Consider the following 26,313-nt stretch of genomic DNA (forward strand, 5'->3'; position numbering starts at 1 on the left):
GGCCGTACGGCGGTGACCTATACGTGTGCATAGGGGGCTCACGGGTCTAAATCATTTATTTTATTTATTTAATATAGGATTTCTCTATATTTTTCTATAACTGAACTTTATCTTATACTTAATAGAAAAATGAAATAAAAAAAATAGGGTCACCGTTCATTTACACTCAAACTCTGCCTCCGAAAGAAGCATACATTCTTGTAAATGTCTTTTTTTCTCTGTTGAACAAATAGAAGAAATACTGAGCGGTAATATCGAAATAAAAAAATAACTGACATAACTGAATATTACAGAAATCGCGTAAATTTTACAATTATTTAGGTTATGTACTTATTCGAAAACAACAATAAACAATATAGGTCACCAATGAGTTAAAAAGATATTTCAATGTTAATGCCAAAAAATGCATTTTTGCACCAAAGGGAGATAATTTGGAGCTTTTTCAATGATATCTACATTTCAAAAGTCACCTGGGTTTAACACGAATTAAATTTTTGGAATAATTTTTGTACCATATGATAAAGATCGATAAAGTTACAACTAATTAAGGTAATACATAAAATTTGTAATGAAAAAATAATGTTTATTTTTTTCCCTGAAAATCTTATACCACCCGCGAGCCTTCTATGTTATCCATGTGTTAATTTAATCAGGTAATTGGCAGGAAATTATGCTTATTAAAATAAGGACGTATATGACTAACATTTACGTCCTTGATTAAAATTTGATGTGAATATCCTAAAACAGTGCACTTTACTTGTTTCCGATTTCTACGGTTACTAGTACTGCTTTTGGCATATTAACAAATATGCAAGCCACTAGCAACAGACACATAATTATTATAAAGGAATGATGTAAACAAAGCCATGTGACACAGTCACATGTATTTGTTGATATATATTTTTAAACCAATCAAAATTATTCTAATTTTACGAACACCAATCAAACAGAGTTATAATCTTCAGTGCCGAAACATTTTTTCTACTTCCTGCAAAATATAAACAATTACGCACAAACCAAAACAAAGGAAAGTGAAAAGTGAAAAATTGTTAAAACATGCCGTTTCTAGGACAAGACTGGCGATCACCAGGGGATCAGTGGGTGAGAACAAAAGAAGGATGGGAAAGACTTAAGTTATGGAGGATAAAAGTGTTTGAAAATTTAAACGAAAGCATCCTTGCAAGGTAAGTAGCTATAAATATCGATCAGCTGATTTTCTTGTAATATTTCCGCACGTTTAATTTTAGTACATCTTAGTCATGACATTAGATTTACGTGTCAAAACAATATCACGATACCGTTAAAAAATCATCGCAGTTGTAAATAATGTAAAAAAATATATGCAATATTGCATTTCAAAAAATAGTTATGCTAATTTATTCCAAAGATTGACAATATTAATCGAAAATAGTTTATAAAGACTCAAGGAATAACCCAATTTCTTTTCTTAAAAGTATGCCATACTTAAGAGTGGTCTAATAAAACAAAGACTCCAATTTTTTATTTTGTCTAATAATTTTTTATATAAAATATTTTCGGCCTATGGAATGCAACAAACAGGCTGTACGGCTACTTGGCTATATCTCCATGGTTTCCACGGCGGATACACAAATAATATTTATGGAATAGTTGCGAAACAAAAGAAAGGAATATGCAATCTGATTCCCCTCATCCTAGAATAAGTGGTTTGCCCTGAAAAAAAATCTGCTCTTGTTTCAGGCAAATCTAGTTCAGTAAGCCCGGAAAACTTAAGGGAAACATTATATATATAAGTCTAAAGATTAGTACAATGGATATATAAAGATATATAAATTGTCTAACAATGTTATTTTAACATCTTATTACATCGAGCATTTTTTTAACACACTAGTATGTTCATTTAAAAATGATAAAAAAATTATAATTGCTCCATAACTATTACATAAAGATTAATATTAAGATTTCATGGATTTTTATGGTCCTCGATTCACGTTTCAAAGTACTCCAAAACCGGCTGTAGCTCTTGATATCAGTCGAAAATCACGGTTGTTTGATAACAAATTTGTTGTTTTCCATTTTCGAACGTGCAATGTTCACCAGAAGTTAGACATCAACAAACGAAAACCATGCACTGAATTACAGCCTCCTGGCTTGGGACAGGCACTTACATGTACATACAGAATGTGGCGAGGTTTTACATGTTAGCGGAATCCCAACCCTCCCCTAACCTGGGACAGTGGTATAACAGTACAACATAAGAACGAACTATAGAAACCTGTTGAAAAAGCCTTAACTCATCAGATGAGTACAAATAACATATATCTAACAATACACAGTACATGCAATTAAACGAGCACAGTTCACCAAAATTGAATGACTCCGAAGATAAGGCGAAGAATAAAAGGTTATTGACATCTAGCCACATATATCATTTGTGCTTAAATAGTTTCCATAAAAGTATGCTTCATATAGATTTGATTAAATATTTGAAATAAGACCGGCTAAATAGCAAAACTCTATGTAAAATGCCGGCAAAATAGCGCCAAGGAGGCTGTTATGCCGGAGCCGGCAACATAGCCACTGCCTATTCTTTATCTTTCTTGTCTTTTCTCTTTTTCTCGTCTTTTTCATTTATTATTTTAAAACATAATCAAAATGATGTGTCTTATAGCGGCGACTGAGATGTCTTGTGAATGGACAAAAATTGTTGGTCAGTTTGTACCATGATCGATGGTTATTTAGCCGAATATAATTTGTCAATTGTTCCTCTCACGTACGTACAGAATGAAACAGGTGATATTTAAATTGAGGTTTTCGTTCAAGTTACAGTTGTAATTTACATATAGGTAGTTTTGTATACAGATTTGTATTGACCCTTGAATTTCCTGAATTGTTATGAAAGTGCATGTATCTCGACAAACTTTGTTTTCCTGTTTGCTTGTGAAAAGGTGTTATTGCTTTCTTTATTTTAGAAACTTACAATCTTTTTTTTGTCTTCTAGTCCTTCGATATCTCCCCTCAATAAAGATGATAAATTTGTCCTCTCTATGGGATAATTTAGGTATATAAAGTGACTGCTCTCAAAACTGTGTAAGCAGGGGCGGATCCAGCCATTTAAAAAAAGGTGGATCCTAACCTAGGACAAAATAAGGGGGGTGGGGTGGGGTTCCAACTACATGTCTCTATTCTAATACATTGATCGTCAAAAAAAGGGGGATCCAACTCCTGGAGAAGACTTTATGTTTCAAAACCCTACTTACCTGCTCGGCTGCAAATGCATGGCAAGATGTATATATTTATGAGATCCATTATACGACTGTCACCGGAAAGATGTATATAGTTAAGAGATTCAATTTGCTGTTGTGTTTCTGAAACCCTCTTCCGATATGACATATAATAATACTGGAATTCAAAAAAAGAAGAAAAAATGTTTATATATCAGTCAGACTACTTGATAAGGACCACAAGCACACTTGTCTAAGCCCCCTATATACCTTAATATGAGTTATATAGGTGTTTTTTTTTTAACTTAAACCATCTTGTCTTTTACAGGTTAATCCGATTGGCTGTATTAAATTTTGAAGGCGAGAATGGCAATGACCAGTACACGCACCAACCAAGGATTCATTTCATCAAAACTTTGTCAAGAGAGGTAAGAATAACCAAGACTGTCTTGGAGAGGTAATTATACATGTAAGTACATTCGATCACACGCGAAAACGGAATCGGATATTGTAAAAGTAAAGAAAAGAATTTTGACTATTTTTAAATTGATCATCCATGGTAATATCGTTAGTTCTCTTTAACGCGAAAACGGAATCGGAAATCGTTAAAGTAAGAGAAAAGAATTTGGACTATTTAATGATCATCCATGGTAATATCGTTAGTTCTCTTTAACGCGAAAACGGAATCGGAAATCGTAAAAGTAAGAGAAAAGAATTTTGACTATTTTTTAAAATGACCATCCATGGTAATATCGTTAATTCTCTTTAACGCGAAAACGGAATCGGAAATCGTAAAAGTAAGAGAAAAGAATTTGACTATTTAGTGATCTATGGTAAAATCGTTTGTTCTCTTTCAGCGTAAAGTCGTGACGACATTGAGCGAATCTTTCATCCTTCTAGATATGACAGGTGCTGTGAAAGATATCAGAAGGTTTAATTATGTCAAAAAGGTAAGAAACATCAGAGGCAATCTCGTTATAGGAACAAAAATTGTGTACCAGTTAGCCAATATTCAGACTTTTCTCCGCATTTTGAGAATATAGATGCTGTACGCGACGTTGTCGACTCTCTAAGTTTGATTGATTGATAAGTGTTCCGGGATTGACTTAGTTGGACCTAATCTTAAGTATAGCATAATGTTACCATAATGACTGTGACCACCGTGGCTACATGTAAATGAAAAAAAGTAAACAGTCAAGTTAACTTTACTTCAACAGGTAAATTAAGTGAAATAAAGAACCGTATCAGAGTTGATAAGCACCGAAAAAGGGTTATCATAGTGATAATTGTGTGTGGCACAAAAATAGTAAAATAATAAAAATAAATAAATCAGTGAATGTTTTTTTTTATTCAAATCGAGTACCCAAGCGCCTATATGTATGAAGAAATCATGTATACTATATAACTATAAGTTCAGTATTTTTTTTTTTTATAGATACTTCATTTATTGTTGAGTCAAAGTTTAGTGAACATGTCAGGAACTTCACAGAAATATATCTTTAGTATATTAGACGAAATGGTAAATCAAGGTAAAGATTATGTTATATGATAAGGGACATTCTTAATCTTTCGCGATTTAGGAAAAAACATAATTTGGGGACTGTACACAGTAACGCTTGGATAATCATTATTTTAAATTTATACAGAGGAAATTTTCAACTTTTCTTAACTCATTTTTTTTTTTTATTTTTTTTTTTTTAAACTTTTTACTTTTCTTTCATTTTGATTAATTTTAAATTTTTTTTGATATTTTTTATGTGGGTTGTACATTCTTTTATATTATTCTATTTAACCGACAATCAATGTTTTATTTTTAAACGCCACTGCTCAGAAATTGTATTTATGTGATTGTATATTTTGCTTTTACCTTATGTATCTTATTTTTTTGTTTATTCATGTTAAGCGCTTAGGGTATTTTTTTCAAATTATATAATGCGCTATATAAATATTGTATAATAATAATAATAATAAATTGGTTTATGGCATTTGACTCGGAGGTAGTATCATCTGACTGTGATCATGACCTTCACTTTTGACCTCAAGTTCAACATATTAATTGATTTTATTCAACATTTTAAAACTGAAACAACTTTTTTATCCTATGAAATCAGCTTTGATGTTTGACACAATGGAAGTGTTGCATGTCATAATGGAATATGACCTTTGGTCTTCAAGGTTGAATAATTGATTTTTAACCGGATTTTGAAAGAAAAATTGGTTATTGCTTTGGGGATGCACAGCAGGAAATCAGGCTGGCTGTTGCAAAACCATGTCAGTTAATTTAAGATATGTTGTTCTCTACATGACAAAATAAAGGTCAAGTTCAAATTTCACCACTTTAGCTTTTCTCGTAGTGATTATAGACCCTCACAGTAGCCAAAAATGATACTTATTATGTGATTGAGTTATTTCCCTTTGAACAGAAATAAATAAGTTTATGTTTAGATAGTTTATCAATGATTGTATCAGATCAATTGATTAGGCAAAAACTTTCTATAATGGGTGTAATTGTCCTTTTATTTACTTAAATGACTTTTATAGATGAATATGATTTTAGTCAACTAAACCAGTTCACCTAGCTCATATCTAAATTGTTTTCAAATCATTATAAAAAAATGTTCTTAATTACAACTACACCTAGACAAGAATGAGTCTAATGCAGTGCATTTTCTGACCAAATATTTACTTGTAATTTTTAGTTGTAAAGACTAAGAACAACATGAAAGCCATGACAGATTTACTTGATTGTGCCACAAATTCTTTAAATGACGGTAGATATAGCCATATTGGATGTACGACCTTGTGGAACAAACATTTCCAAGCAGTTCAAAAAATGAAAAACAAATTGAATGGTTGCAAAACTTTCACGGTAAGGATGCAAGAAGGACATATAGTAGTCGCAGGAATTAATCTATTATTAGGATAAACACATCATTATTATTATTGCATTGAAGTCACATGGGTGGATTCAACTACTTTTGAAAAAAAGGGGGATTATTAGGTCCTGGATTTTTTTTTATTGAAAATATTGGGATGAATTCTATTCTTATTTATACTAATTCTGCTTAATATTTCAGTAATATTCTAAAGACCTCCCCTTTTTTTCATCACAATATAATGGCCAATACAAAAAGGACATCTCATTCATTGGCACATTGGCACTCACACCACATCTTCCTATATCTATCATTTACATTTACTGAAGAACTATTCTAGGGCACTTTTTCACTTTTTACTAGATAATTTTTGTAAAACCATAAGCACTAATGGATCGTCATATATATGCCATTATTGATTGATGATTTGATGCAGTCACATTTATATTTTTACATTGCTTATCTTATAGAGAAAGGAAGATGGTAAACCTACAATATCTGATTTACCAGAAGATTGTATAAGATGTATCTTGGAAAGACTGGCCGACCATAAAGATGTAGTCCACACTGGCATGACAAAGTCCAGTATCTTTCATATCACAGAATCACAGCTCATATGGAAACACATGAGTTTCTTCCATTTCACGGACAGACAGTTACTTACCTTTGTACCAGACCAACTTGGTGTGGACGAAGACTTTATTAACTGGAAACATATCTACAGAAAATGCTTCTTGTAGGTTTTTTAAGCAGAAAGGGAAAAGGGTGGGAAGGGATAGATTAATATGAGGAGAAAAAATATCAATAAGACTACATATTATAGTGTTGGGTATTGAAGAGATATATTTTTGGGTGAAATGTCTCGCAAAATATCATTGCATCTTAAGACAAGTTGTGAATCAATTAAACAGAGAAGATCAAATATCTAAAACCAGTGCTAAATTTTCAATAGACACAAAACAAAAACGTATAGAAACAACCACTTACGAAAAAACTACATGTAGTATTTAAAAGGCAAAAAAAAAAAAACCCTGACAAAAGACCTAAAAATAAAAGATGCTTGCTTTAACACAGTCAACATCAACAGTATACTAAAAACAGTATCAATCTATTCAGATTAAATAGTAAATGCATCAAAAGACATTTCCGTTTTCAACACATTATCAACAGATCATTTTAAACTATTGAAGCATTCAAATGTATGTAATGAAGCTGAGACTATCATGTGTTCATTAACAATTATAACAAACAAGTTAAACATACAAAACATTCAGAAATATTTTTGTGTTGATGTATAAAAGTAGGTTACATATATCTCTTTGTTATCAGTTCAATAATGTTGGCAAATTACGTTGCAATTTATTAAAAAAAATTTAAACTTGTATAGGAGATATGGAAGAAAAGAAATCTATGCAGATACATTGGCAATATGTTTACATTGTGACAACATCTTTTGGAAGGTAAAATATACATGTTGAAATGATACATTTATTGACCTAGCCTATGCTAGTTTAAAATATCATATTCATATTCTTACAATGTTTTCACAAAGAAATAGAATTTGATTAAGATTTTTGATAAAAACATGATATCCATTGGGGAGATAACTTGTGGTATAAAACATAGAAAATTGACTAAATAAAATCAGAAAATCTCTGCCAATGAATTTTTAAATTAAGTTCTGCAATGTTAAAAAATGTTTGATTGTTCTACTACATCATTTATATTTTGTATTGTTTTTATTTTAGTCAATTGGTCATCCCTGTATCAGTGAACAAGAGCCAGCTGCCAGAATCCTTCAGCCAGAAGCTTTTCTGAAACTGTTCCATTTCTGAATCTCCATGGTAACTACAGATCTCAGCGCAAGGATAATCATACAATCAGATCTGAAATCGTAAACAATGCAATAAACATTTATTGGAATACAAGTGTTCATTAAGAAAATGCAATAAATAAGTGATACTTAAATGGCTGGAAAAGTCCAAGCAACTAAAATTGCCAGAACATGACAATTTGTTATTTTAGAATCTTAAGGTCATATTTTCAAGGGCATCAAAATATTGTTGCGATTGGTTATAATTAACCAATGAACATTCAGCAAATGCAATGGCATATTGTTTTTTTCATTTTTGCTTAACAAAAACAAGATACAAATGGCAAGTCTGATTTTGAAATCCAATTGGAAATATGTTATCTTTTCTTGTTTGTGTGTTGTTTATGTTGTTTGTTTAATGTACTATTTTTTTGGTCCAATACTGTTATACATTGTTTGGATTGGACCAGTTGTATATATTAGGTAAAAATATTTTTCTATAATAGATGTGATGAATGCTTGCCTATTTTCTCAACATTAATCTGTGATATACCACTTTTACATATTAATTACTGTTGTCATGGTGATATTCTGCCATTTTACCACAAATTATTGTTGTCTGGGTATATTGTTAATCATCTAGTCTAAACTGGCTAGTTAGATAGTCTTTCATTATTGTCCCATTTAAAATTCTGATTAGTTTGTAGTACATGTGCTAATATTTTTGCAATTTCTGTTTATTTTTCCTTTAACTATTTTAAGTTCAACAATTATAACAAATTGTGTTTAAATGCAAACTTGCCACAAACTGTTACATGTTTTAATAGTATAGCAAACTTTTGTTTAATAATAATAATAATAAATTCTTTATTTAACAAAGGTAACTCATTTAACATACAATTGTTAATCTCACACAAGGCCTTCACACATTTAAATGAATAATTCATATAACAACGCATATGGAACAATAACAAATAAATATGTACACAATTACAAAATATTTATTAAGTCTTGCATTAAATTATTTCCTGTTTTAACATTATAGATCTTTGTTTCATGTTCTGTCAAAATTTAATATTACAGAGTTGCATAACATTTCAAGTTCAAAATGTATAACATAAAACTTTTAACAAACTCATTGGATATTTATTTACTTTAAACAGATCTGGATTTGCTTATATTAAATCCTAACTAGAGGCAAACATATGGTTTCACGAATAGTGAAATATGTCATGCGGCTGCCAACAATTTCCGTGCAAAACAAAAGTAGTGTAAACAATGCTTTTAAAATATTCTTGAGGGGGATAGGAGGGTCCTGATTCCAAAATCCCGGGCTTAAAAAACAAAATTCCGAAATCCCGAGGTCCTGAAATGCGAATAAAGAATTCCCAGATCCGGAAAGGGTCAATCCCGAAATCCTGAGCTTAAAAATCCCCGATCCTGGAGTCCCGATAAAGGTCCTATCCCCCCTCATTCTTACAGTGACTAGAGTAGTTCATTTGAATCTCAGAAGACATCATAAATTGTGCTGATTATAAAGAAAATTTAGTGCTTTGTCCTGTTACATTCAGGGAAGTTTTATTAGTGCATTTACTTTCATTTGTTATATATTCTGGAGTTTGAAATTTTTTATTGACCATGTCAATTTTTATATAAAAACATGAATATATGTTTTTAAATATATTCGTTCAAGTTGAAGTTTTGTCTTTCATGTTGTTGGTATGAACTGATACCAATCTATATCTATATCATTGTTACATATTATTTTACAAGTTTGTTTTTTTTACTTGTCTCAAGCATTTATTGTTGTTAAAATTTATAAATCAGAAAGTTTTTGTGTCTCTTTTTTGATGTTGTTATGTTGCCCATGCATTTGAGTAAACATATAAATTCTATTTAATGCAATATAGCTTTTTGCCTATTTGATAAACATGTATACAAATTAATACAAGATCATCAATCAAGTTTGTATATTGTTCATAATTGGGTATAAAAGTAGGTCAGCTGGAGCAAAGGTCACATTTTGCAATTAGTGCATGTATATGTTCAATTTCTGACTGTATCAGTCTTTATTGTTATATTTTTACTAGCATAGCAAAAATATGACTGAGGCCATGCAAAAATTGTTGATGGTTTCCCCTTATCCTTCTGGGTCAGTTTTTACCCTCCACCCTTTTGCTCAGTCCTCTTTTTTTTGGCAGATGAAAAAAAAATGTTCCTTCGGTTCCGTTTGACAGTTTTCAATGATGCTTTTTAAAATGATAATCTCTTAAATTTGTGTCATAATTGCTCAATTATCATCCCTTCAGCTTACACAGTTTATACCACATAATAGTATGTCTGACAAGAATTTATTATCTGAAAGTTAACAACAACATTCACTGACTCTGTATAGTGAAACTGATTTTTCACACAAGAAAAAAAAATCTTGTCTGCCTGGCCTTAATAATTTTCACATATTAGGGAAAACTAACATTCATTTTTCTTTGGCCTGATCATGCGTGAATCTCACAGACCTGAACAAAAATAAAAAGTTTCAAGTGAGGGCAAAACTGTGTGTAGACTGCAGTTTGTATGTGATATTATTGTTGTTCATTATGTTATTCTTGTTCATTTTAAGAAAATATTAAAATTTATGAAGGATGTTTTTGTGTTTTTAATGCCATATAATCATTAAAATGAACATTTTGCTGTCCTGTATACAAAAATGTGTATTCAATTCTTCATTGACACACATTTTCATGGATTTAGAGATTAAGTATTTTTGTAGATACTTGATTTCACTGTTTTTTGCTTTTACAAACAATCCTGATACATGTGTACTTAGCTCAAAAATAAAATTTGAGGTTTACTTATACCATTGCAATACACAAAAATTTGGACCAATAATTTTATATAATAATGAATTTACTGTATATCATTCAGGTTACTGTGGATTCCTTTATTTTCGTGGGTACCAATTTTCGTGGATAAGGGAACACTTGCATGTTTGTCGATATTTAATTTTTGTGGTTTCGATACAGTCTACATACAAGCCTATTGTTTGTGGTACATTTGATTTCGTGGTTCATGTGACCTGTAACCACGAAATCCACGAAAATTGGTATCCAACGAAAATTAATGAATCGACAGTATTATGATGAGGAACACAAACTACGGTGAATCATAAAAATGTCATAAACATGCATCAACAAGATAATTGATTGGTGTTTAATGCCACTTTCATCACTTATGTTCCACTTCTTGGAATTCAGTTTGTATTGATGAGAGGCTTGAGAGAACCATGACCTTTATAAGGGAAACTGACAATCAATTAAGATAAGAATCTGGCACACCTGCCACACAGAAGATACAAACTGACAACCTCAGTGTTGACCAGCTAGTGTCTGTGATACAGTAGTTTGAATACCTAGACCAATATAACACCAAGAACCCTTTCAAAAGATAAAATCTGAGCTTTTGCTCACTAGTGATGCCCACTTATGTGATAGTTATTATATAAATATAATATGAAAAGATACTTGTAAAACATTTAGCATTCACTATAATTATAACTTTCAAGTGTAAATATTAATATACTATACATTTAATACAATCTCAACTCATAAATGCATAGTTGTAATAAGTTAAAGAGACACACAGAAGTCACTAATCAATAACAAAATTTACAAAATTTCATTTGAAAAGTTAAGAATATAGAGTTATCTTCCATTAGTTATAAATTTGCTAGTAGTTCAAACATCTCAACTTTTGGGATCATATTTAGAGGTATCTCTCCTTAACTATTAAATTGCTAACACAATGTAATGGTGCAACATCTCAACAAAACTGAAATTTGCATGCTCTTTTTATAGGACCGCAAAATTTGAAATTTTTTTCGTCGTATATTGCTATCACGTTGGCGTCGTCATCTGCGTCGTCGTCCGAATACTTTTAGTTTTCGCACTCTAACTTTAGTAAAAGTGAATAGAAATCTATGAAATTTTGACACAAGGTTTATGACCACAAAAGAAAGGTTTAGATTGATTTTGGGAGTTTTGGTCCCAACAGTTTAGGAATTAGGGGCCAAAAAGGGACCCAAATAAGCATTTTTCTTGGTTTTCGCACCATAACGTTAGTATAAGTAAATAGAAATCTATGAAATTTAAACACAAAGTTTATGACCATAAAAGGAAGGTTGGTATTGATTTTGGGAGTTTTGGTCCCAACAGAATAAGGGGCCCATAGGGTCCAAAATTAAACTTTGTTTGATTTCATCAAAATTGAATAATTGGTTTTTTTTTATATGCCGAATCTAACTGTGCATGCTGTGTATGTAGATTCTTAACTTTTGGTCCCGTTTTCAAATTGGTCTACATTAAGGTCCAAAGGGTCCAAAATTAAACTTAGTTTGATTTTGACAAAAAATGAATCGGTTGGGTTCTTTGATATGCTGAATCTAAAAATGTACTTAGATTCTTGATTATTGGCCCAGTTTTCAAGTTGGTCCAAATCGGGGGCCAAAATTAAACTTTGTTTGATTTCATCAAAAATTGAATAAATGGGGTTCTTTGATATGCCAAATCTAACTATGTATGTATGTAGATTCTTCATTTTTGGTCCTGTTTTCAAATTGGTCTACATTAAAGTCCAAAGGGTCCAAAATTAAACTTAGTTTGATTTTAACAAAAATTGAAATCTTGGGGTTGTTTGATATGCTGAATCCAAACATGTACTTAGATTTTTGATTATGGGCCCAGTTTTCAAGTTGGTCCAAATCAGGATCTAAAATTATTATATAAAGTATTGTGCAATAGCAAGTCTTTTCAATTGCACAGTATTGCGCAATGGCAAGAAATAACTAATTGCACAATATTTTGCAATAGCAAGATTTTTTTTTAATTGGAGTTATCTTTCTTTGTCCAGAATCAACTTAAATCTTTGTTATATACAATATACAATGTATATTCACTTTTTACTACCAACTGATAAATGAATATAATCTTTACCATTCAGTGATAACAAGCAGTTTTTTTACATCTTAATATTTTATGATGTATTTGAATGAGTAGTGATTGTTGCAAACTCCATTAGAAATTTTAATTGAGATTAGTTTTGCAATAAGGGAAAGGGGGATGTGATTAAAAAAATTGGGTTCAATTTTTCTCATTTGAAATTTCATAAATAAAAAGAAAATTTCTTCAAACATTTTTTTGAGAGGAATAATATTCAACAGCATAGTGAATTGATCTAAGAGAAAACAAAAATTTTTAGTTCATGAGAACACATTTATTCTGTGTCATAAACCTATGCTGTGTCAACTATTTAATCACAATCCAAATTTAGAGCTGAATCCAGCTTGAATGTTGTGTCCATACTTGCCCCAACCGTTCAGGGTTCAACCTCTGCGGTCGTATAAAGCTACGCCCTGCGGAGCATCTGGTTGGAATTGGTGCTGATGAATCTTTCAGTGTGAGTAAATTAAATCAACAAAGATTTTAAAAATTTTTCATTATATCTGTGTATTGCAAAATCTTTAGGTGTTTTCCCTATGGGCAGGATGTTGGTATCTCTTTCAATCTCTGAAAAACATTTTCAATATAAGTGAGGTCATCTTGGGAGAGGTATGGTACAGTGGCGGATCCAGAACTTTTCATAAGGGGGGGCCCGCTGACTGACCTAAGGGGGGCCTGCTCCAGTCATGCTTCAGTGATTCCCTATATAATCAACCAAATTTTTCCCATGAAAGGGGGGGGGGCCGGGCCCCCCAGGCCCCCCCCCCCCCCCTGGATCCGCCTATGTGGTAATATGATAATCAATAGTTCCTCTGGCAAGGTCTCAATCATCATGAGGGTTTCTGGGAAGAAAAAGAAACATCATAAAATAAATCTACTCTCAAGGATTTAAAGACTGTATATTCAGAAATTATTGCTAGGATATTGCCTAAATGGGGGCCCACTCCAGTCAATCTTTAGTGATTCCCTATATAATCAACATTTTTTCTTCTAAACAGAGAATGGCCATATGACCAGATTATCAGTGATAAATATATGTATTAAGGTGTCATACCACCAATTACTCCCTCAAATTTAGAAAGTATGCAAAAGTAGGCCTACTTGGACAAAAAAATAGTGCATTTGATGTCATTGTTCACCTAAACTGACCAACAAATTTGCAGAAATAAAACTTTTTTTGAAAGAGAAATATATTAAGACCATTTTGAGCCAAATTTTACCTGTCTAGGAGTTTGCATTTAAAATTGAGGATTAATGCACTCCATGGTATACTAATTTAAGATTTCCAGAAAACCAGGGGTTATTTTTAGTGGTACCTCCTTTCGGGAGCTCTCTTCTTACTTATATGATTTTGAATGTATGTTGAAAATTGGCATGCAGAAAGGTGACACCTGTACAATTCAGGATATACCTAGTTTCTATGAAGTTAAACTTAGGGTAAAATATTTAGAAAGCTGTGAAAATTGCAAAATTTGGTTAAACATATAGGGACTTTTAATTGGTGGTATGACACCTTAAGGATCTACAAAAATTTGTAGTGATTGATAAGTTATTTTTAATTTCTTAAAATACATGTACCGTACATGATATTCAATATTGTAAGCATAACTGACCTGACTTGAAACATATATACATGTACTGTAATAGACAATTCATTCATAAATCATTTGGGAATATGACATCCTCACGTCAAAATTAACCAATGTGCAAAGACACAGAAAAATCCTGCATTTCTGTACTTTCAAAATATTTCACTTGTCTGGGACAAGACACAACATAAAGTAAAGCTGTTTATTTTCATGATCAACTAATAGGATAAGATACTTACTTATACCTCTTTAAACCTTATTTGAAACACACAATGCTACTCCTAATACAACCATAGCCACTCCAATGAATGTTTCTGAAAAAAATATATTTAAAAGTAAAATGCTAATGAATATCTTTCAACTATAAGAAACTAGAATGTGTCCATAGTACATGTACATGGATGCCCCACTGGCACTATCATTTTCTATGATCAGAAATTGAAATTGGGGTAAAAACTCTAATTTTGCATTAAAAAGTAGAATTTATAGAAAAATCATATCAAAGGAAATATGTACATATGTTTCAAGTTGATTGGACACCAGCTTCATCAAAAGGTACCTGGACTAAAAACTTGAACGAGACAGATGAACAGACAAACACACAGACCAAAAAACATAATGCTCATAAATGGGGTGTAAAAAATGTACAGGGCAAAATAACCTCATTGAAAATTGAAAAAAAACAATCTAAATACAACTGCAATTATATAAGATATAGACAAAGACAACCACTGAAAAGGTCTCTAAATTTTTACAGGAACTTTATATATAATGAGTAAGTTAAAATGAATGAGAGACAAAGTCTGTAATCCATTTGAAAAGAAAACTAGCATCTATCTAAGGGCATCAAAATCCTTCCTTTCTCATTAGTATATCATTGGTTCATGTTTAATAAAAAGGTCATATACTTGTGGCCCGGTATAAATCATAGTTCATACCTGCCAATTTTTCAAAATCCCCATGGGGGTTTTAAGTGCAAGAGGGTTCTTGTGGTCCCAAAAAACCTTTAAGGGGGCCTTAAAATGCATTTTAATGTTGTTGTTTTTTGCTTCTTCATACTTTAAATAGCTTAAAGCATTTATAAAATTAACTGTTTTGTTTAAGATTGTGGACAAAATTGCTCTTTCAAAACTTCCATTTGGGAGCTTTTAATGGGGGAAATCCCCTGCAAAAAGTGACTGTTGGCAGGTATGATAGTTGAATTTTAAAAATCTAACTCACCTAAACTCTGAATCTTTTCTCCCAAGAAATGACCAGATAACATAGTAAATATAAAAGTGAGAGAATTCGTCACAGGAACAGCTAAGGACAACTCTACAATTAGATCAGACAGATAAAAATTGGTTATTAAAAATCTAGTGGCTTTTATTTTAGACTGTCAATGAAAGTTAAACATATTGTGATAAGCTGATATACTCATAAAGCAATCATTATATATGTTATGAAAAAAAAGAAGAAATCCTGCATGGCATGTGAAATTAAGAAATACATTCATAGGTTCCAGACAAAAATAATATAAATTGTTTTATTCTTTTATAAGAAATGCATACAAAAATGATAGCTAATAATTTTTTTCCCCCCTTGATAGATATAAATTCTTTTTTATTTAAAAAAATCTTTAAAAAATTTGATACACTATCAAGCTGATTTTGATATACATTTGTTTCAGATAAAATAAAGAGATAAATGGTTCTGTTTGAAATTTAATTTGAGAACTGCTGAAGGGAGATAATTCACGCTTATACATATACAGCCAAACCGAGTTATATCAAAGTGTGGATATATTTGACCTGATTATTGTCTTATAGGTTTACCAATGTAAAATTAATCAGACTGTTTTTTTTCCTTCTTGAATTGTTGCACATTTAAAAGTTTTATCAACCCAGGGCTTTTTATAGATTAAGCACTTTAATTTATTGGTTATGGTCACTCTTTATTTTCCTTTTTTTTTACTGGTATATATATTTTATTCTAACATGACGTCCTTCAAACGCTTTGAGTACACACCCGTGGTAAAATATGAATATATTGTTAGGGCTGTTCCGATTGTTCTCCCACGTCATATATTTTTTTATGAATTGGCTACCCGACGTCATAGAACAATGACGTCAGAATGTAAGCATTTTACGGGATAATAAATGCCATCACAACAAGGAAACGTAAACACACGATTCTAAAATGTAATATAAGCCATTTTTTTAAACATATAAAACATATAAGTAAATAATCATGATTTAATTCAATCAAAACTATCTTAATACGTTATTGTAAATAGTTTAAGCATGTCACTAATGCAGTTTGCTCCGTTCTTTTACGCCAATCTAATAGTGAGTTTATTCATGGGAACGGCATATAGCTATCGCTCAGGGTAAAATATTTGTCATAAAGGGACAACCCGTGGTAAAATCGCGATATATTCAAGCCCCCATGAATTATTTCTTAATCAGTTTAAACTTCATGTACATACCAACTGAAGCTAGAGTCAGGTAAAATAACACAGATCCAGATTGATTCAGAAGAAATGCCATACAGTACTAAAATGAAAAGTTATATGGTGTTTCTGTAGCGTTCTGCAATTTCAAAAGCAGGTCAATAGTGTACTGTAATTAAATAAGTCTTACTGTGTTCCTCACAATAATTTGATACAACTGAGTTATTACAACAATCAAAGGTGAGTATGGGATCCAATACAAAGATATTATATGAAATTTTTTTATGTTATTTCTTCATAGACAGAAAAAATATTACAGTCATTTCTTAACCCTTTCCTCCATTGAAATTTTTTTTTTGCATACTTGATTCGCAAAAGGCGTCATTATGGAGGAAAGGGTTAACTATTTAATGAGTCACATGGTATTTTGAGAAACTGCTGCGGACACAGATTCATATTTTGAGGGTTTGTACTGTTGAGGAACTAAAATAAATATTTAAAAAAAAGTAAAATGGAATAACTACATAAAAAAACAAACCTTCCAGTTAGAAAATAGGAAATAGAGCTCTGCAAGAATCTGCTTAACTTTGCTATTTCTTCTTATTCTTTCAACTCCTTGACTTTCTCTTTTTATGAGAGGATTTGTTCCACCCCACAGGGTGGCCACAACTACAAACCATAAGACTTGTGACATAATATTTCTGAAAATAAAATCAATATTTTAAAAAATCTGATGTAAAAAATGTTTTATACTGACTAAATTTTATATAAAACTGATTCGTTACATTGTAAGTTGCAATTGGTCATCCATAATTCTATTTGAGACATATTTGCCCTTCACATATATTGCATATTTTTCTGTTACCATGAAGCTAAATTCAAGGATAAACTTCATTATATCTTAAAAAGCATAAAATGAATTTTTTAGTTGATAAATAAATATTTAAAAAGATTTACTGACAGTTTTTTTTAAAATAATTTGAAATTTAGAACTATCAGAGCTATGAGATGAGTTAAATCTACTGTTTAAAAGTAAGATGATAGGATATTTGCCATAAAGAGAAAATTTCACCTATCTCACTTTCAGTAAATAACATTTGTTCCAAAGGCAGGTGTGCATTTTACACCCATCCCCCTTTTTCAAACACCTAGCCACTGACTGAGTACTGTACAATATTTGAAGTCATGTGTAATTTTGTAAATAGTGACATTTATAAAAGCATAAGAACAATATTAAGACCTGTAGATTACAGTGACACTGTTTTATGTTTCATTTGGCAGTGATGGGGAAAGTCCAATTTAGGGAATGGGTCAAGGACGTCTGTGATTTATGCGCCACCTTCCATTTGTCAACTTCCGGTATATTTTCGAAGTGTAAGTTGTCACTTTTATTAGTTTTTCTTTAACAGACCTGCTGTATTATCTTATGTTTGTGTACATTGTGTAGGAAACCAAACTAATATAGTTAACTATGAAGAAGATAGATATATCAAAACAAAGCATTATTTACCTCCATTGTTTACAATGTTGCCCCTACTTTGCTGCAAAAATGTATGGAATGTAGGTGTAATTTACGTGTAGCCGCTAGTCTGATGTATCATTTTCAAACAAGAATTTATCTCCATACCTTGAATTAACGGACTCTCAGGGAATATAAACCGTACATCGAAAACATTAAATAAACGAATTTGATGTATTTCTATCATAACAAAGTACATGTATGCAGTGGTATGATCATGATGATGTACAAATCATATGATAACATACACATATGTTATTGTTTATGTTAAATGTTAGAACAATGTATGTAAGATAAATGTCCCAGATAAATAAATGTATAGAGTAGTGAATGTTTTATTTAAACAAAACCCAACAATTAAAATCAGATCTTAATAAAGAAGTAAAAGAAATCAGTACATGTACAATGTAGTTGCATTTCAGTCCAAAACTGTCTTGGTGCACATCATTTTCGAGTTTATGGGCGTCGTCACTTCTGTTCTCATGTTGAGCGATCATATTGAAAATAAAATTGATGCCAATTATTAAATTGCATGAATTTTCGCCAAATTAAACTTAAAGCCTTGCATAGGAAACCTCAAATCAAAAAAAATAATTCATATGTTTTTATAACTCAATGGATAGTTTTCATTATAAAACTTATGTACATATACTTTTTTCTGAAGAAAATTCTTTATTTATTCATATTTAGAAGAAGTTTACTTTATTTGAACTGCTTCTTTCCAGGAAGCAATTCCCCTGACATATTTTCTGTATGCAAAGTGACCTCAGTGTGACCCATGGTGAAAAATCCGGTGATCGAAATACGCATGGATGTCCTTAAAATAAACTATTATCTGAATTTACATGTTAAACATGTGCTCAATTTCCATGCTTTTTTGTTTATTTTTCGTTGACAAACAGGTGACAATCGTTAAACTTTGGCTTCAAAACACAAACTTTAATTACCTGCCATATTTTCACAACAATACTGACCGATTGAAAAAAAAATTAACGATTATACAAAATTTACATGAAAAAAATGATAAATTTGAGCACAGGAGACTAAGTTTATGATGTTTGTATGCATTGGTTCATAAATTGGAAGAACATTATTTTTCACCGGTCACTCGTTTCTTATGACTTTAATTAAACTAAGGTCATCAGTAAAAGAGGGTAAAAAGATACTGGAGGGAAATTCAAACACATAAATCTAAAATAAACTAATTATGCCATGGCTAAAAAAGAAAAAAGACTTACAGAAAAAACTATAATTCACAAAACACAACCATGACAACATAGAAAAGTAAAGACTAAGGCTAAGCAACACCAACACCACCAAAAACTGGGGGTGATCCCAGGTGGTCCTGAAGGATGAACAGATCCTGCTTCATATGTGGCACCTGTCATGTTTCTAATGTTAGAACAAACTCCACTAATAGGTTTAATTCGGTGGGTCACATTCATGAAAAGGAAACAGGATTGCAGTTACTACATAAGGGTTATATCCACTATCATCTGTGAAATGGATCTTCCATTAAGATCAACCAACTTCACCATTTGGAATTCGTAATTTAATAACTTCCTATTGCATGTTGTGAGCAGCAACCCTATATCAAGGAAATCATGATAGGAAATACAAGCCCTTGAATATAGTATCAATTAGGAGATACATGAATATACTCCTTGGTCAGGTGGAAAAAAGCATCAATTTTTACGATTTTTTTGTCCTATTTCTTGACCCAAAACACCCAGGGATGCTGATACAGGTATTCAGCTGTAGTCTGCATGTCGAGTGGATCCCAGTTACCAAATCGACCCCAAATTTGTAAATTGGGAGTGAAACTGATCTTGGTTTTAATAGCAGTCTAAAAAAGTTCATTTGGATAAAAAATATGGAAATTTTTTAAATTTTTTATTTCAACTGGACCTGAAACCGGAAGTAGTGATTTCCTATGATTATTTCAGTAATAATTACGATCAGTAGTTGTATGTCTACGGGTTTGCACTATTTTTGCAAGTTTTAGGCCTCTGAACTTTCTGTGTATGACATTGAAGGGAAGCCCACCCATGCAGAAAACAAACCTAGTTATCGTCCCATTTCAATTTTCCAAGTCCGTATTTGAGCTAAATATATATGCAATTTATGCATGAGAAATATGAAGGAACATGCATAACTTTCGAAATAAGTATCATGAAGTTGACTTCTAAAAGTCTAAGATCAAACTCCTTATATATTTGTTGTGCTGATTATATATTTAATACAATGTATTAAAAATTGATTTACTTTAGATGAAATTTTTATTGAATATAATAAACTGTGGTTTTCACAATAAAAATACTTAAAATGCAAACACTAGAAATGTTCAAGCAATTGAGTTTTGTGTAAATGAAATATATTGCAATCTGTTTGTTTTTTTTAACTTTATATTTTCCAATTGTTTTTCAAGTTTCACTTTGTTTTCAACAATTTCTCCTGCATTTACATGTAGTTAGAAATTATCCCTTAATATAAAGTGACATTTTTTGGCCTATTTGGTAGATTTTTCATATTTGAGCTTGAATCGGATCGTTTTTAATGACTAAATCAGCTAAAATCTTTCACATGAACTAATTGAATCAAGTGAAATAGACACTTCAGTGTTTAAAAAGTGGTCAAAATCTTTCGTCAGATGAACATGAAATTTGAGGCCAAAATCAGCCCTTACTGGACCTTCTCCTTTATAAACATGATAGAATAATGTGAAAGCCTCCAGAGCTTTGTTCACAATGTATTACAATAAATCATATAGAAAAGTCCATAAAAATCATACAATTTGTTCATGAAATTGAATGTCAAATAAAAAGTTATTTCACAAAGATTTACATAAAATGCCCTAAAATTTTTTTCTTCCAAGTTTAACACACCACAATGGTGTCGAAAGTCAAGTGATATGACAATATACATGTATATAGATCCATGATAAGATTATAATTAAATTATTAGCGTATACAACATTAAAGTTATTAATATATCATGTTTGAAAAATATTATTTTGTGAGATGATTATTTCTTATTAATAATGATGATGTTACCAAAAGGAGGATTGGACTGGCTAAGCAAAATAAACATATACATATTGTCACATGCATCAAAAATACATTGTTACTAAGCTTGATCTACACATTTGTAAATGGAACACACTCAGAAGCCTACATGTACATTCATGTACCTTTTCATGTTTATATATACATTGTACATTGTATGTGATTTATTTTGTTCTTTTTCAGATTATTATGGTAATTTGAAGATTTTATCCACCAGAGAAAATTTAAAATGTCGTTAGTGACAGGTGAGTTAAAAAAGGATTAGATATGCACTTGTCATAAAATCGTTACATTCGATCACCACACTGTGATTTTCCAGACCTGTATGAGCTATCTTCAGCTGTCAGACAATGTTTTATTTAAATACAGTCTTGTCTTATATTGTTTTCTTATGAATGAATATTTCATCATTGAACAAGTCTTTAATAGGGATAAAAGTCCTTAAACTATTTCGTTGTGTTGCTTACATGAATTTTACAAATGGTTGATTGCTTAGCTGAAATCTAAGCAATATTAAGTCATGAAAATTGCATAGCAAACTTAAAAAACATCTTAGCTTGGATAATGGTAAAGTGTCATCAAATTTCTTGTTGCAGTACAAAAATGTATGCTTTGGACAAATTTTTGTGATAGGTAATTGATTATTGAAAAGTTAGTTTTCATTTGTTATGTCATGGTCAAATGAATTTTTCTTGCTTATCAATTGCTGCAATCATGGTGTACATGAATGTAAACTGAAGCAGTTTTCTAAATTTTAAAATGTGTTGTCAGTGTAAATATTATTCATACATCAAATAGTATTGAACAGATTATCAATGAATCATTGATTTATATGGTGTAATATCCATAAAACATAAATCAAGCTATTTTGTGGGTAATCTCTTCCCTCATGCAGTGAGACAAATTACAAAATAAATCTAGCTGATACATATGAAAAATGATATGATTTTATGATGAGATACATCACTGGCAGTATCTGACAGAATGAAAAGCTGAGGTTGTGACATAGACGTCACATAGCCTATTTTTCTAAAGCATGTACAATGTATTATTGTCCTGTAGAACATACATTTTTTTTTGTAGAAGTGCAATTTATGAACTGTTACAATGGTTTTGATTTATCAAGTTGTTGAGATAAAATATAAGTTGATCATTTATATTTGGTTTGTATTGAAACCTCTGAAAAGTACAGTTGTACATGTATAATAAATCAGAAGAAACCCAAACAAACACCATTTAATTCTGAAGATCTTCTTTCACTTATATAGATAAAAAGAATTTATTGAAGAAAAACAAGTCAAATTTAAAAACGTAACTTGGTCTCAGCACTTCAGACAATGTACCCAATGTATTTATATAAAGTAAATATTTGTACTGAGTCAATGTTTTCAGTCTGATGTATTTTTATTATACCAAGTACTTGTTGGAAGTTTTAAAAAACATGTTATACATATTTTGTAGACACAGATCAAGCTTCAGGATTCCTGGATCATTTACAGAACAAGTTACGTGAGCAGGGGGACTACACAAAGGATGATGACATCACATCAATCCTTTCTATGTTGGAGAGTCCATTGTTTAAACAGCTCTTAACTCTACAAGAATCACTTCATGAACTTAAGCAGGTCACCAAAACTTACCCTGTAACTGAGAATGCATTTGAAATCTCTAATTCAGGTAAAGAAATACACTGTATCTTTTAGAGTTATTTTCATAGGGTAGAGAGAGGGGCTTCGGTGGCCAAGTGGTCTATGTAGTTCTACTACTGTGATTATTATTATTTGCCATTCAACACTGAGGTTGAGAGTTCAAAGACCGCTCGTGTGAGTGCACTCTACTCTAATCTTACTTGGCCAGGATTGTCAGTTTTCCAATCAAAAGTTGTTGTTTTATCCAGGCCCCTCCCCCTTTCCTCCACCAATAAAAAGTGGACACCATGAAATAGCCCAAATATGGTGCTTGAAAGTGGCGTTAAACACAAAACAACCAATGAATCAATCATGGTGTAGTGAGGTTTTTCCACCTTATGCAACATAAACTGATATAGTCCAATTGTAGGATTGAATAGTTTAATACTTCTCGTACCATTGTATATAGTTTTTGCAAAAACAGAAAGACATATATTGCTGGACACTTTCTCCTTAACAGTAAACTTAAATGTCAAGACATTTAAAAAATGCAAATAAGTTATACATGGAATTTTAATACCTCTTTAAATCTGTCAAATCTTTATTCCTGTCATTGCACAATAATGGAACATTATTTTCATGGTATTAAATTAAATTCCAATCTGATTTCAAGAGTTGCCCCTCCAAATTTTCATTCATACAAAATATTCCGGTCTGGAAGTCATATATTAAAAAGATACCAGTTGTAGATAAGTCTATTAGTAAAAGATTATTGTTAATGTTAGTATCAACTACAACCCCATAATATAACCAACCAAAGTTAGAATCGACTTAGTAAAGTTTTTCTGTCAAAATTTACATCAAAATTATGACATTATATATCACCTGTCATTTTAATGTGAGAATGTAATTTCTGGCACTTTCAGTTATTCATTTTCTCATTTTGTAAAATTCAGGGTAGATTTGTAAGATGAAAATATAGTGTATGCCAATACACATAGTTAACAGTGTCTGACTGGTTTAAATATGTGACATGTCAAAAATTGTCAAAATTATGACATTATATATCACCTGTCATTTTAATGTGAGAATGTAATTTCTGGCACTTTCAGTTATTCATTTTCTCATTTTGTAAAATTCAGGGTAGATTTGTAAGATGAAAATATAGTGTATGCCAATACACATAGTTAACAGTGTCTGACTGGTTTAAATATGTGTACAGTATATATGTAAGGGATTTGTAAGATAGTAATTAAGTGACTAAGTGTAGAAGAAAATAAGATACTCTAATCTCTTGACAAAAGACAAAGAAAGATAACTCTGACTCTTAAAATTTTATTTCGTATTTAGGTCTAACATTTCGATTAGATTTAACACGTTTGTTGTATAAGGAAAATATATATATGTGATATCAACATGAAACTGCATCAGTTTGTACATCAAAATATATGTCAAAATTCTATTATGATCAAATTGTTTAAGTTGATCTTTTGAGGTGATGGTTTATGTGACATGTACAAAATACATATAATTTTATAAAAAATTGATGTCAGCATAAAACTTTATCAATGTAATATTGTAGATTTAAACAAAAAAAAGTATGTGTAGTTTTATTACAAGGTTAAGGGGTCACAGTTCTATATTATTTTTTTTGTACATTTAAGCTTTGTTATTAGTGAGACATTCAACATGCCTAATGAATTCTCATTACATAGAAGCGTATAATGTACATTTTATAGTCATTTGCCTACTTTAAGAGAAAATATTAAAAGAAAACAAAATGTATTATAGGTTTTTCAAGTTCAAGTTAAATTTTTCTTTACAGGAGAATTGATCTTAAATGTACCTCCAGATGGAATCACCAATCCTAGTTTTAATGATACGACTGCTGACCATGATACTTATGCTGTTTCTGAGGGACCTATTGCCATGCCTAGTTACGATGTTGAATTCCAAAGGGCAGTTGAAAGATCAGCTCAAGGGAGAGAAGTGGAAACTATCAAGTTATTTAAGCCAGAGAACAGCAGCTTGGGATTCAGTGTTGTTGGGATGAAGAAGAAGGATAATGCTGAGTCTGGAATATTTATACAAGATATACAGCCTGGTGGAATAGCTGCAAGGTAAGCAATTTATATAGAATACTGCCGATATATTGGCACTCATGGGTTCTCAATTTTTATAGATTTTGTGAGAAAAGGTAAACCATTAATTTAAGTGTTCACAGAAGTTCACATTTTCATTAGGCTTGTAAATGGATCTGGGCTGATCCTTGAATTCAAATATCCATGAAAATACAAATAATCCTTCAACCAGGAAAAAGTTATATTCATGAAAATAAATGAATTGCTGCAAGTTAGTGGAATAATATACGATACACACAGCCTCATGACAAAGTAAGGCATTCACACAAGATATGCAGCATAGTAGATTTTCTTCAAGGTAAAGCATTTAAAGACAGACTTCAGCCTCATGGAATCTTGAAAAGTAAGAGATTTATCCCAGATATGCAGTAAAGTAGTTGTAGATTTGCTGCAGGGTAAGGTATTAATTCCTGACAGGACAGGAAACCTCACATTTCACCTGTTTCTAAGCCATTTACAAATAGATTTTATATGCCTGGTCAATGTATAGGTGTTCTGAATATATTTAATAACACACAAATAAGAAAGCTCACTTTTGTTTTGAAAATTGAACTTCTTCTGATACGATGTATACATGTACATTACACTCAAGCATCCTCTAGATTGAATAAGGCTTTTCAAGTTCTTCCTACATGTATGTACAAAAAGAATACAAGCACTAAATAATTTGTAGGACTTTTTTTATGCCTTTTCCAAGTGCTGCAGCATTATGAAAGGTTTAATTTACCATTGTCTGTCAGTACATCCCAAAATTGGTTGCTGTTCTCTCACTGTAGTTTGCCTCAATCAAATGTTCTTAAATGTACCACCAAAACACAGATCAAGTTCAAATTTGGGTGGCATCACTTTTATTGTTCCATAATAATGGAAATTTGTTGTTTTAGCAAATGTTCTGAAACTTATATTCAATAATTATAAGTTATTACCATGGAAAATGTTCTTGAGTTATGTCCCTTCAAAAATAAAAAAATAAATGGTGACTTTGCTGTTTTGCACTTTTAACTTGACTTTGACACAACCAAATCTTCTGAAACTTATTTGCAATGCTAATTAC

At 31.2% G+C, this 26,313-nt stretch overlaps 3 protein-coding genes across 10 annotated transcripts in view; 2 read left to right on the forward strand and 1 right to left on the reverse strand.

Moving 5' to 3' along the window:
- The first annotated feature begins 934 nt into the window (after positions 1 to 934).
- On the forward strand, positions 935 to 9,876 carry LOC134681448 (F-box only protein 25-like). Its single transcript, XM_063541083.1, has 8 exons — positions 935 to 1,184; positions 3,532 to 3,631; positions 4,061 to 4,153; positions 4,639 to 4,732; positions 5,903 to 6,072; positions 6,550 to 6,815; positions 7,467 to 7,539; positions 7,828 to 9,876. The coding sequence occupies exons 1-8, from the start codon at positions 1,057 to 1,059 to the stop codon at positions 7,912 to 7,914; spliced, it is 1,011 nt and encodes a 336-aa protein (XP_063397153.1). The 5' UTR covers positions 935 to 1,056; the 3' UTR covers positions 7,915 to 9,876.
- On the reverse strand, positions 7,835 to 18,657 carry LOC134681455 (transmembrane protein 234-like). 3 transcript variants are annotated; one of them, XM_063541094.1, is made up of 6 exons: positions 18,534 to 18,657; positions 17,445 to 17,607; positions 16,943 to 17,009; positions 15,697 to 15,789; positions 14,715 to 14,789; positions 7,835 to 7,965 (listed from the first exon to the last, which is right to left on the reverse strand). In XM_063541094.1, the coding sequence occupies exons 2-5, from the start codon at positions 17,598 to 17,600 to the stop codon at positions 14,725 to 14,727; spliced, it is 381 nt and encodes a 126-aa protein (XP_063397164.1). In that variant the 5' UTR covers positions 17,601 to 17,607; positions 18,534 to 18,657; the 3' UTR covers positions 7,835 to 7,965; positions 14,715 to 14,724. The 3 variants fall into 3 exon arrangements, with proteins under 3 accessions (XP_063397164.1, XP_063397172.1, XP_063397178.1); XM_063541102.1 differs by lacking the exon at positions 18,534 to 18,657 and adding an exon at positions 18,147 to 18,208; XM_063541108.1 differs by lacking the exon at positions 7,835 to 7,965 and adding an exon at positions 13,670 to 13,728 and having other exon boundaries at positions 18,534 to 18,656.
- Positions 18,222 to 26,313, forward strand: part of LOC134681379 (multiple PDZ domain protein-like) — a 158,504-nt gene continuing 150,412 nt past the window's right edge. For 5 of the 6 annotated variants that reach the window (XM_063540984.1, XM_063541005.1, XM_063541028.1 and 2 more), the window contains exons 1-4: positions 18,305 to 18,466; positions 21,674 to 21,735; positions 22,952 to 23,167; positions 24,944 to 25,238. In XM_063540984.1, the coding sequence (XP_063397054.1) occupies positions 21,720 to 21,735; positions 22,952 to 23,167; positions 24,944 to 25,238 (527 nt within the window). In that variant the 5' untranslated portion in view covers positions 18,305 to 18,466; positions 21,674 to 21,719. Of the gene's footprint in view, positions 18,281 to 18,304; positions 18,467 to 21,673; positions 21,736 to 22,951; positions 23,168 to 24,943; positions 25,239 to 26,313 lie in introns of those variants that run through there. The other variant, XM_063540991.1, reaches the window with a different exon arrangement.

This window comes from Mytilus trossulus, chromosome 1 (genome assembly GCF_036588685.1).
Source record: "Mytilus trossulus isolate FHL-02 chromosome 1, PNRI_Mtr1.1.1.hap1, whole genome shotgun sequence".
NCBI lineage: Eukaryota > Metazoa > Mollusca > Bivalvia > Mytilida > Mytilidae > Mytilus > Mytilus trossulus.